General features: G+C 43.6%; 1 protein-coding gene across 2 annotated transcripts in view; it reads left to right on the top strand.

Annotated features, from left to right (window-relative positions):
• LOC144717644 (exocyst complex component 6B-like) overlaps window positions 1-12,967 on the top strand; it is a 151,711-nt gene that overhangs the window by 9,655 nt on the left and 129,089 nt on the right. For both annotated transcript variants that reach the window (XR_013585129.1, XM_078593168.1), the window contains exons 2-5: window positions 8,223-8,388; window positions 9,637-9,684; window positions 10,395-10,485; window positions 12,523-12,568. Coding sequence is in view for 1 of the 2 variants with exons in the window: in XM_078593168.1 (XP_078449294.1) it covers window positions 8,223-8,388; window positions 9,637-9,684; window positions 10,395-10,485; window positions 12,523-12,568 (351 nt within the window). In the remaining variant the exon portion in view is untranslated. The remainder of the gene's footprint in view (window positions 1-8,222; window positions 8,389-9,636; window positions 9,685-10,394; window positions 10,486-12,522; window positions 12,569-12,967) is intronic.

The raw sequence follows: 12,967 nt of genomic DNA, 5'->3' as shown, positions 1-12,967 counted from the left end.
ATAATGATTCATTGCTGTTGGTCTGAAAGCATTTTACAAGGTCTTTTAATTTATCAGTTTTTTGTCTCTGTCAATGCGTGCACCTACGTGTGCCTTTGTACATTGTGTCAAGTAGACTTCTCAACTTGAGCAGACAATTTTAGCAAGTCTATTATACAAGCTTATACACGTGGTGAGTCGCTATACTGAATAGGGGCACCCCTACCCATCAGCTTCTCATTGAGAGGAGAGACAATTTGTGCTCCCTTCACCAACCCACACTCTGCGATGGTGAAGTATAGTCACCTCCCCCCCACCATTACCATGGCTCCCAGTCCACAACAGCTAGAGTTCAAGTTTATTTTATTTAACCAGGTGAGAACTCACGAGACCAGGATAGTCTCATTTGTAAGAGTGACCCGGGGTATTAGTCTGCCAGGAGGGGGCAATTATTCCAGTGTATAATCCCAATTGAGTAAATTGGGGGTAATAAAAAAAATCTGCCAAATTTAGGCACACATGCCGGCTCACCAACAGCCTGTTTTTGCGAATGACATTGGGGGATTTTTAACGTCAGCTGTGAATGAGATGGCGCAGTAAAAATCTGGGTGGCCGTTGGATTCGAACCATCAACGTCTGCAACAATCGGCGAAGGCGCTACCGTTGGACCATGTCCCTGCCCAAAGCACAAGCTCAGGATCCTCCAACCATGGTATCAGTTGGGATGGTGAAGGGACATGGGGGTGATTACTGGACAGGATCTTGAGAACGTGGTGGTGGTGGTAGCTTGGGGAGCCATTCATGCAGCAGTGGACTGATTATCGCCGATGAGGATGATTGTTTTTTTAAGATGAACGAACACTGCTCTTTCGATTGCCTCTGTTAAGGCGCCCGGATCTGGCTGCCGTTGCAGGTGTGAACCCAAAGCACGCTTCACGTGAGTTGAAAAGCTGCCGTCCGCATTAAGCAACAGCTTCGTGGACAAAGCGTTTGTCAAGTTGGGTTCAGCTCCAAAATTGATTATGCCTCTTACGCATATACAAACAATCTTACTCTCTCGATACCCATAGCTGCGCCTTTTTCGCCCACACTCATAATAAACCTTGCCAGCACTTGTGATTTAGTTGCATGGTTCAAATGCAATAAAGGCCCTCCTTTTGAAAGCCACTTTCATGTTTGTTCAATCGCACTCTTTTCACGATATACATCTTCAAAGTGGACAACTTACACGCCTTGAAAGCAGTTGTATTTGAGGCCCTTGGACAGTTTTGGCAGTGGGGAATCGTTTGCTTAAGAGCTGCCAGAAGCTACTTTTGGGTTTTGGCATCTTGGTTGTGTTGTATTCAGTCCCTTATTTATACGGTGACCTAACTTTACAGTTTGCGAGCTGCAGGGGTTTGAGTGAACGCTGACTGGGTACTCGCAGTGCGAGTGTTTTTTCCTCCGTTACTTATCGGAACCTGATGGGCTACAGAACCTTCCTGTTTCCTGTTTTTTTTTTCCACTGTAGATACCACACAGAGGCCCTCCTTGCTCACGTAGAAGATTTTTTTACGTAGCCCACCTTTCCCTGGCCATCATCAACCTGCAAGATAATGGTCGCACACACACAGAGCGTTCTTTGTATCGGACGTGTTTCTGGATGGACGGGTCAGCGTTGAGTAACACCAAATGTTTTATGTGCCTTCTGTTTTCTCGTGCATTTGTGCACACGTGCACAGCCCTTTAGGCAATCCACTGTTGAATGAGGGCCTACCCACGCCGTGGGTGTTGTGGCGGGTTGCTTGAGTGCGTGCGTCAATGTGCTGGTCTACGGCGGGTTGGTGAAGGCGGAGAGCATAGATGCGGGAGCATAGTACGCTACAATGATGGATTTTGCAGCACCGCCATCTACCGTTCGCAACGCAGCCCTGCCACCGCTTATGACGACCTGATTGTGCTTGGTGGTCGCCCCTACAATGTGCTATCGAGGTGGAATCTGGGCTATTTGGTTATCGGCTGCTTTTGTTCGATGAATACACTTTGTGAATGCAATTAAAAATAGCTCCGTAGATGAATTCCCATATAGACACACTAATCCTAAAAACTTCAGTGGCTTCACTGTGTGCATGAGTTTATCGATGTATCGATTCTTAAATTAACATCGATATCTAAACAAGGATAGTAAAATCCCGTGTCATTAGATATGATGTACTGATTATATTTGTACACTGTGATTAATGGTTTAGTGTGACTGCCTACAGCCATTCGAGGCCACTATTTATCATAATGTAAAACTGGACTCTTGAATTGAATCTCGAGCTCCAGTCGAGGCGATTAATTGGTTTGTGATGGGAAGAATGATCAAAAACCCCCTGGTCTGTCTATATCGATTTGAGAGTTGTGTATCTAAGTGGGGGTGGGGGAAACTATGAGCTGTGACTTAATTTCATTCCGGCCACGGAGCGGGCCATCCACTCCGAAACTGCCTGCAAACAATATATCTTATCCGCCACTTTGGAGCTGCGACGCAACATCGGCGTGTTGGTGAGCGGAAGGCAGGTGCAGCAGGCATTGCTTTGTTGCAGTGCAGGAGAGAACCGCAGTACGGCCACCGCCTGTGGCTTGCGCGACTTCATAAATGTGTAATGTCAAAACAGCAGCGTAAAATATTATTGTTTTCCGCCAAAATATTTCCACTCTCGGAGATTACATCCTAGCACGGCAATAAAAGCCCCACCCAGACATTGTTGGTGTGGAGGGCTTGCCTTCAAGATTCCCCAGGTTCACTCAGCAGCAGTTATTTTTCGGCTGTATGGACAATGGCTGTGGTGAGGATGCACTGCCAAAAGCATAGTCGTCTACTGCTTAGTCTCGCATTGAAAGTTATGTGGGTTATTGTCATCGTCAACTCTCGATTACCCGGGGTCATTTGGGGGGGGGGTGGAGGGGGAAGTGATGGGTGCCCTGGATTAAAATGAAACATGGACGATGCAAATCATGTCCAAAATCATCTATTAAATGGATGTATTTGTTGACGTATGCATTGTTTATGTATATTTATTATTTGTACTGTGTATTGTTTACGTATGCATTTATATGCTTGGTTCTTTCGGTAAAGTCATGTAGAAGGGAAATAATAAAATAACAAAAATATAAAAAATAAAATTCTCACGACGTTTCGACTGCAACACAAGCATTCATCTTCTTGGTTCTTTCGGTAAAGTCACGTAGAAGGGAAGTAATAAAATAATAAAAATATAACATAATAAAATGAAATAATTCTCACGACGTTTCGGCTACAACGCAAGCAGCCGTCTTCAGGTGAAGAATGAGACTCTACCAAGCTAGGAGCTTATATATAAACTGGGTTGGAGGTGGAAGAGCGCCTTAACAAAAAGAATGTGCATATGAAGAGGAATTTAGCATATTCATGGAAAATGCGTAGGAGGTGGGCGGGGGGGTTTCAAAGTCATATTATGCCCATGCATTATGCAGGATCAGCAGCACCAAGGGGGGGTGCAGGGAGTAGCATTAACAAAGGAAAGGAATGTTAATGATATGTAGCTGCAGTTACTAAACAACCACGTAGAAAACTAAAGTATAAACTACATAAAAACTAAAGTATAAACTGCATAGCACCATCAGTATACTTACTATACTCTACAATAAGCTGAGTTACTAACAGCAAGTAATACATTACAATTCTACGTCGTAAAAATTATATAATATGCTTCCATCTAAACTTTATTCTCTTACATCAGACGAGCATATACCGTACTATATACTGCCATAGATAAACCCAACATTAAATTATATACTGTATTGCTATAAACCACCCTATACCTTATACATTTCAACATAACACTATGTATTATTCTACCCACCCTAATGTGTATCGAAATGGTTTATTACGTCCTTCCAATGATTGCTAAGCCAGAATTTAACACAAGCATTGTTTACGTATATTTATTGTTTACGCACGTAGAATGGGGGGGGGGGGTAAGATTGAATGTGTAGTGTTCTGCTGTTTATTAAAGTCATCGGTCACAGAGTCACGAGCGGCTAATAACAGAATCCGGCGCATGCGCATACGGCGTATGCCGTATGCGCATGCATACGGCATACGCCGTATGCCCTATTCTCTATTTTCATTTATTTTTCCAAAAGCACAGTTAATCCACCACCCAGATAATCAGTCCACAGATAACCGAGCGTTTTACCTGACCCGGAGGACGATGACCGTCCTCATTCAGTCGCCGATTTCATGACATTAGTTTGTGTCTTGACACGTGACAGGGAAGACCCTGGGAAGGTTGTTGTCTTCTTGGCCAAGCAGCTCCTGATGCCAGCGAAATGGTTTACCAACCTCAACCCGTATAATAGATTCTAAAAGACTGCGTAATTTTATACTTTCCAAAACAACTATTACAATGATTTGTTATTATGTCTTGTTTACCCAGGAAAGCCTCATTGAGTCTCAAGACAATTTTTTGGAAATTCTTTCAGTTATTATTTTTGCAGTAAGGCGGCATTTTCTCCGTGTGTAATTCCAATAGAGTATTTTGCAGGTAAATTTTTTGTTAGCATTGAGATGTTTGACCAATACCAGTTACATTGTGTTTTCGTGTTTAGCTAACATCACACATGCTCGGTTGGGTAACGTCAGCTTGTTTTTTAGTTTGGTCACTGAAACCACAGCGAACACGGCAGGACACTTTATATTGCGCATTATCAGATACGGGTCACGCAAATGCATCTGTGATTCACAGCTGCGCGAATTTGGTAAAATAAGCGGCGTTTGTTTTGAAACGGAAGAATCTGCATTGAATTCGCTGGTAGTGGTTCCGTAAGGACGTGGGAAGTGCATGTTCTTTGGGGCAGGATAAGTTATCATTGGCAACAAAGTGTTCCTGTCCAGCGCAAATACATTGTTAATCTGTGGCTGTTGGGGCCAACAACAGGATGTTCATTACTCATGTTATTTACAGCGCGGTGTCGTAATGCTATTAGCCGCGCATACACGTCGAGAAATCGGCAGCGTTCGTAATCCCTGTTTATTGTGGTAGTACGCGTACAGACTCAACAAAAACAAGGTTGATGCGGTACGTGTTGGTCACAGCGAGTAGTAGTAATAATAATAACACTGTTATGGGCATGTCCCCAGCACTTGGGCGTTCAGTTCAACTCACAATTACGGGCACAAAAACTGTGTTTTTTCTCTTCTGCCGATCCGGTGTGAAATCGCTCATCGCAAATATTCAGGTGCCAACAGAAAAATAAGGGTTTTGATGTCGGCCTTTTTGCTGCTCCATTAGCACGGTTTGCTACGTACGGTGCGATCGAAGTTCAACACACATACACAACTTTATGACAGTGCGCACGGCAGGAGTGTTATTTAAGACTTATCCAATGCTATTCCATGTTAATCATCTCAAGACATTTAACTTTTGTTCTCTTACATAGAATTTACATGGGGCATGTAACAATTCAACCACTCACTGACATCGCGCTCACTGATATCGCACGTATCATATCTTGAGTGTGAATCGATATATTTACGACTTTTGCCAACTGTATGCTCATGTTACTTTCAGGCCGATGTAATGAACAGGACAGAATGAGACGGAGCCAAGTAGACAAATGAGATGGGGGAAAAAATCAGATAAATTAATCAATCAAAGAAATTACTACCCCGAATGATAATGATTCGTTTGTGATACTGGGGGAGATGATTTGTTGCATATCTATTGTACACGACCTAGTTTTAAATTTACCTTGCACAACGTCTTGCTGCACCCATTTGCCATCGTTTCTTGTCACGTTTATGCTTTTCTATGAATAGCAATTCCGCTATGCTACACACCTTTTAAAATAGAACGTTAATCCCGAACCTCACAGTTAATTTACACCCTGTAAGGTAATGGTGACAGCAGGTCATGTGACGGCACTGGTTGTTATTTCCACGACAAATGAGGGATGGGCCTGGAAACACTTGATAACCCGCAGTCACTCATTGCCCCGAAAGTCAACTGTTGTTAAGAGGAGGTGGATTAAGTCCATGAAAACATTGAATCATTGTATCCATTGTGCCGCCACATTGTGGGAAATGATACAATAAAAACAATGACAAGTGGATTGTAAAATGTTCCAGTGAAGTTTGCATGGGTTGTTTCAAACAAGGAAGTTGAGGGGGAGTGGCGGTGCACTGATTAGCACGCTGCACTATTAATTCGGTGATATGGGTTCGATTCCCGGCCACGGCTAACATCAGTGGGGAGTGATATTAGAGCCTGTCCTGGGCCGTCCCCCTCCACTAGCCCTAACTGACCAGCGTGGTGAAGTATGATCCAATAACCCTCATAACCAACACCACATGTGGAGGCATTCCGTCACCAGTGAACTGACAAAGGGCTGTACACATTGTAAATTGTATCTATTTTCAAATTTCTCTTAAATTGTTTTTCTTAAATTGTGTTTCTTCAGTTGGCCACTAGATGGCTATTAGTGCAGCACACTGCTGTGTTGATACATTGTAGCCTGATGAGCACACCCCAAACCTGGCAGAGCTGCACACCAAACCAGGCAGAGCTGCAGGCAAAAACTAAACAGTGCTGCACAATAAATAACAGGTCATGCTGAACATCAAAACCAGGCAGTCTTTTTTCTGACCGTGACGATATTAAAAAAAACATTGCCAGCAGGCGGCGCTCTTGAAACACGAGACCGTATTGGATTCGACCTGTACGTTGTTAAAATACATTATCCCTGTTGTGCAGCATTCATCATCGGCATCAGCCATGATCAGTCGACTATTGTGGTATTACGAGTGATTGGATAATAATGGAGAATATTTATGTAGGAATGCGTAACCTAGCCAGAAGACTTCTTTTTCAGGATGGTCCTGAATTGTGGATATTTGTCTGTCTGTATCAGCCTATGAGCTTTTTGGAGGAATGTTATCCAGCAAAAAATTGTTTAAATGAATAAACTGTGGACCAGATACCTTTTTTTAAGAACGAAGCGTAGCCAGATGGACAGGTTGTTTTGAGGTCATTCCGCTGTGCAGGCACTGCTGAGATTCTGGGCTCAAATCCAGGCAAGTGCAGTGAGTTGATGGTCTCAGCCGGTCACCAATGAAGGCACAATACATCTATTTTATGAAGCATAGTTCGACACTTGATTTGACTGCATTGCAGCTCTAGGGAATTGCTGCCCTCTGCCGTGTATAACAGAGCTCACCCGAAGGGATTTCAGAAGTAGATCTGTGGTATCATCTTCCATGGGTTTTTCTCGAACGTTGAACATTTCACTGCTCTGCAAGCAATCCGAATGGATTCATTCTTCATCTTGTGTGATGACACCGATAGCACACTCTTAATGGACTTGGGGGAAAAAAAAAACTCTTTTGTTAATTACGTTGCCTTTTATGTCATTCTTGGTTCTTTCGGTAAAGTCACGTAGAAGGGAAATAAGAAAGAACCAAGAATATGAATCCCTGCAGTCACGAAAGCTTTAAATCGAAATTTGATGTCATTTCTTTTGTGACAAATCACGAACACTTTTTCAAATAATTTCAACGTGAGCCATGACCAGTTAACAGTTTGCATTCGCCTCGGCAAACAGGTGCTGCCCCCTGCAGTGCGTGAATTAAATTACTTGATGTGCATGCTGAATGAAACTTTGGTTAAAGATAATTTGTAAAATACAAAACGAGAGCCATAGAAAATTGAAATGTTGACTACAGCACCTAAACACCAGCCAATAATAACCGCCATTCTACATGAAGTGACGGTGTCGTCACCATGGCGCTTGTGCCATGCTAGGTGTACTTTGAGGCCACGGGAAGTGGTGAAAGCTCGCTGGCAGGAGGTCATGGGACAGACCCAGGTGTTATGGATTGACTGTGTGAGATGACTGGCAGATGCACCAACTGTGCTTCCTACTGTGCCGAATTGCTGCATTTTAGCTGCCCGGCACTCAGCTCGTTGTTGTGAGCGTCGCTCCTCCGCCCTCTATCGTTGGTGGAGGGCGACTGCCTCCAACTGCCCAGTAGCGTCTCTTGCGAGCCTCCTCCAAAGAGGCCGATCTTGACACCGCTGGTACCTGTCGTCTATTTGCGAGTCCAATCAGCTCCACATCCTTTTGTACCAGCCAACACAGACCAACAAAGCAACTACGTGTTCAGACGCAGGTGATTGACCTCGGGCCCTGTAAACGTGACTATAATTCGTTTCTTATAAATATGGCACTGTGTCTCACAGGTCGGTGTACGATGGCGCGGAGCACCAGCGCTTCCTGGAGAAGCTCGAGGCTCGGATCAAGAGCCATGACCGCGAGATCGAGAAGATGTGCAACTTCCACTACCAAGGCTTCGTCGACTCCATCACGGAACTGCTCAAAGTGCGCAGCGAGGCCGGGAAGGTGAAGGTGAGTCCCGGCTCTTCGCCAACCACGGCTCACGACCGCGCCAACCCGGTCGCTGGCGCCAGCACTGCCTTCGAGTGTGCGCGTAATCTGTGTGCGCGTAACGTGTGTGTGTGTGTGCGCGCGTCATGTGTGTGTTGCGCTACAAACCCGGTGACCCGAGTTCGTTTCCTGCGCACGACCAATAACAAGTGGAGAATATTTGAACTGGTCCTGGGCCTCTCCTGGGTCGACTCGGCCTCAAATTAGTACCTGGTGCTGTGCGTAAACATTGCCACTAGGGAGACCAAGGCGGCTGGGCATGATGCTGGCCACCTACCCATTTGTGTGCTGTGCCAGCCTTCATAGGTGCTCGCTAACGTCACTTGCCCTAACAGTCTGTTAAGGCTATGGGGGGTCTTTTTGGCTCGTGCTGTAGACAAACAATTCGTACAATCATTGGGAGGGCTGAATTGCCACTGACCCACTAATCATGTTCACCGGTCATCTTTTTGTTAAGCACATGTCACTACACGGGTTAGTCTTAGCAGTGTTTAATACACGTCACATGCAGCTATATGCGCATGTTTATTTAGTGCCCTTTTGTCAATCCACTGCTTGATGACGACCTCCCCACGCTGCTGTTTGACCCCACTCAACGCCATGCTGGTCAGTGCGGGTTGGTGAAGGCGTATAGTACGACGATGTCGTCCATGGACTACAGCAGATTTGGTACCACATAGGGTAACCAAACATTTGTAATGCTTATTTATTTATACGCCTAATAATCGTTAATTAGATGATAATCCACTAATTTCAAATGGTTATCATATAATTAACTGTTTTTGGCCACGTCGAAAAATTGCAACCGCTAAAGTGATACCACTTCAGGTGGTATGGGCGAGTGAAACATCTGGTCTGGACTCGTGGACGAATGGATGTTTCTATCGTCTTAAATTAGTTCACCGTTTCCATATAATTTGGGTGAATCGTAAGTAATCTATTATCGCACCCACAATTCGATACATGTTCCGTGAGCGTAAGGATCAAATGTAGTTGATGAATGGGCGTCGTTTCATGCCTGATGTATGCATCTTTAAATAAGCTTGTTTTTGCACGCAGCTATTTTTATGCAGTCTTCTGTGATTGATTCTGGGTCTCATTGTGTAAACCATGTGCTCTCTGCTAAAATTATGTTGCCTGTTGTAAAAGGTCACTTGGAAATGAAAGGGAAATATGGGTAGATTGTTTTACATTCCGATTTCCTTGCAGTGTCAAGTCGTTGCCACCAATAAACAACTGCAGGAAGCTGGAAAGGAGGTAGGATAAGGATTTATCAACTTCCTTGCATTATACACGGTCATTAACACACTTTTTCTTTAGTTTTAGAGACGTAAACGATCCTGTTTCTCGTAGACCCATTGACTTTGTGAACCCTCTAAAGTGACACTTAAATGCTGTTTTTCTAATACAAGTTATTTATACGTTGAAAAGAAAGAATGCGCACTTGAATTAGCTTGAATTAGCTTGCCAACATTGTTATTGGAGCTGACATTATTTGTTTTAAAGTGACATTTTGGGCCATGGATTTTAAAACATTTTTACGTGAAAATACAGTAAAAAAAAATATGCCAATGGGAGGTCACCGGGTGGCTCAGAGGTCAGTGTCTTGAGCTGGCACCACTGAGATTCTGGGTTTGAATGTTGCCGGTTGCCTGTGATTAAACCTGTTCTCAAGTGTAGCGAGTTGATGATCTCATCTCAATCACCAATTATTGCAGTAGAACAAACCCCATCGTAGCTAAATTGGTTTTACACTTTACTTGACTTCATTCCAGCTGTGAATATTAAAATTCTGGTTTTCATTGTCACCCCATGGACATTACAGTCTATGGCCGCTTAGGTAGGAAAGTGATGCCCCTTACACACGCATGCACACGTGGACAGAAAGCTAGCGCCGAGCCCGTAAAGTAGTGGTGTTCCTGCCCACCGTGAGGCTGCCACGTGCAATGGGGATGTGACCCCCGCAGCTCGTGACAGAGATGGAGGAGCTGACGCGGTGTCGAGTCCAGCAGCGGAACATCGCCACCACGGTCGACAAACTCAACCTCTGCCTGCCCGGTGAGCGGGGAGGGGGGGGCACACCTGTGGTGTTGCTGGGCTATCTTGAGCGTAAACCACTGGCTGCCGATGGAAGGTCAAGAATCAAGGTAACGGCACCCTTTAATGGGCGGCCGCAGCGATAAGGCGTTGAATGAGCCGCGTTGTTGCTCCTGCTGCGCCACTGCCGCCAGGGATATCGATCGAAAAAAAACAGAAGGGAGTTTTTTTTTTTTGGACGTTGCTCTGTAAGTTTGCTTTGCAATTAGGGCCTGGGATGGGAGAGAGTGGCTGATTAATTTGAGTGACTTGACGGGCTTTTTCGTTTACTTTTGCCAGCTGTTTGCTCTGCTCAAGTAGGTATCGATTAAAGTGAGGTCTTTGGTTGTTTTAGTGGTGGTAGGTTAGGCATTGCTTACGTGCTGGCCAGTTGGTATTCAAGGAGGGAAGGTTTTATAGTTATAAAACAAAGAATAATTTTATGCTTAAGATGACGATTGATTTAGTCAGCTACGTTGTTAAATAGGTGCTGCTGTGCAGCAGCAGTCATTAGTATAACGATTAAATATTTTAAATGAAATAAGTGCCATTCAAAAAACACCCATGAATTTAATTAAAATAACTTATTAATCTGTTATTTTAATAAAATGTATACTATTAATAATACTGATAAAGACTTCATGTTCTGATTTTGGGTTGTTTGGCCACTTTCATTCATGAGCATTTGGCATGTTGGATGAAACCTGAGTACCTGGAGCAAGGCTAGTTATATGAGCGACTGACAAAAGTTCCACACACATGCATTCAAGAATCCACGTGGTGTACCACCATTTCACGCACCCCCCCCCCCGCAACCTAGCATGATTGAGAGTTTCAGAATTCTCTAGTTTCCAAAGTACTGACATTACACCTTGTATGGCCGTGTTTTATGATGGGCGGTAACATTTTTACGTGACAATTTTCATTCCATCCAATGTAGTGGATGACCCATTATTTTCACACGCTTTCATTTAACTCACTCTGTCTGTTGTTGTTGTTGGCGTTGTTGTATCCTCAAATCTTGTAACAAAATTTTAACCCACTTCCCAATGTGGTATCGACTCCAAACTTGGTATACTTATAAAAACTTAATTTGGAGCTTTCGGTAAAGTCACGTATAAAGATAAAATAATAAATTAAATACTAGCATACGACGTTTCGATTGCAACACAAGCAATCATCATCAGGTATAAATGAAATAGAAACACAAATCTAGTATACTTAGAAATGTAATGTAATACAACAGAGAGTCGGATAATATAACAGTCAACACCCTACCTGGTTGATTACGTTCTTCCTGAGAATGCTAAATTTGGTATACTTATGTCATAATCATGACAATACTATATTCTATCATAAAAAATAAAACATTTTAAACAATCTTTTTTTTTGTTATGTTTCGGCTTGGGTCTAATTGGCCACGGTAAACTGACGTTGGCTGTAATTGACGTTATGGCAAGCTTCGGGGCCACTTCCTGGAGTCGTGGAGTTCTTCCATTACTAGTACATTTCATAAAAGCGTGTTTAAAAAAAGTTTTTTTAAAATATGACTCATTTAAACATAGCATCGAGGTCTTAGAAAATTTGGCGAATGGAACTGCTGCTTGATGGACAGGAAATGCACTGACCTTGTGGCCGGTAAATAGACCAACAGTAAATAAGCTGCGCCATGGCATCTTCACCAGTGACAAGCTTGTTGTTGCCTGTTCGTCGTGACAGAAAACAAGCTTTTAGTGGGTCAGCTGAAGTTCACTCTTTGTTTGTTGAAAGTTAGAGCATATTAGCTTAAAGCTGCTATGACCACTGGCTCGTGTGTTTTATTTGTTCGTTGTATTTGCCTTTGCCGAGCACTTTGTTTTTTTATTTAATGCGATCACATTTGTGTCAAAAGATGCCTCTTTACAATCCGTCTTCATAAAACTGAAGTTTATTATCGATTTTTGTCATTCTTTTTCTTAGAATTGTTGATTTTTTTCACCACCGTAATAGACGTTTAATGCCCTTTATATTTATTTTCAGTTTTGGAAATGTACAGCAAGCTTAAAGAGCAAATGAAAGCAAAAAGGTAAGTCAATTCAATAACTGTGGTTACTACTTCAAAAGTAATTAATCACAATAACTTACGTGCCTTTGGCAGCCCACTTCTGGATGAAGGCCTCACAGTGTCACGTCAGTTATGGGGGGTTGTTTGATCCGCATCTATCCACGCTGCTCAGTGTGGGTCGGTGAAGAGACTGACCCAGGACCGGTCCAGAATTCACTCTCCACTCACGTTAGCCACGGCCGGGAATCGAACTCGGTGACCAGGTTCATAGTGCTTCTTGCTCATCGCTGTGCCCCTGCTCCTCCTACGAAGCAGTTTAAGGGCTGCAATCCCCCCCCCTTCCTTCATCTTTTTTCCCCACCCTGAAAATACCACTTTCCCAAACGGTGCCCTTAGACGAGTAGTGCAGTGAGTCCAGCC

This window comes from Lampetra planeri, chromosome 4 (assembly GCF_965212315.1).
Source record: "Lampetra planeri chromosome 4, kcLamPlan1.2.h2, whole genome shotgun sequence".
Taxonomy (NCBI): Eukaryota; Metazoa; Chordata; class Hyperoartia; order Petromyzontiformes; family Petromyzontidae; genus Lampetra; species Lampetra planeri.
The sequence above is the reverse complement of the archived record's forward strand: the minus strand, read 5'-3'. Positions and strand labels throughout refer to the sequence as shown.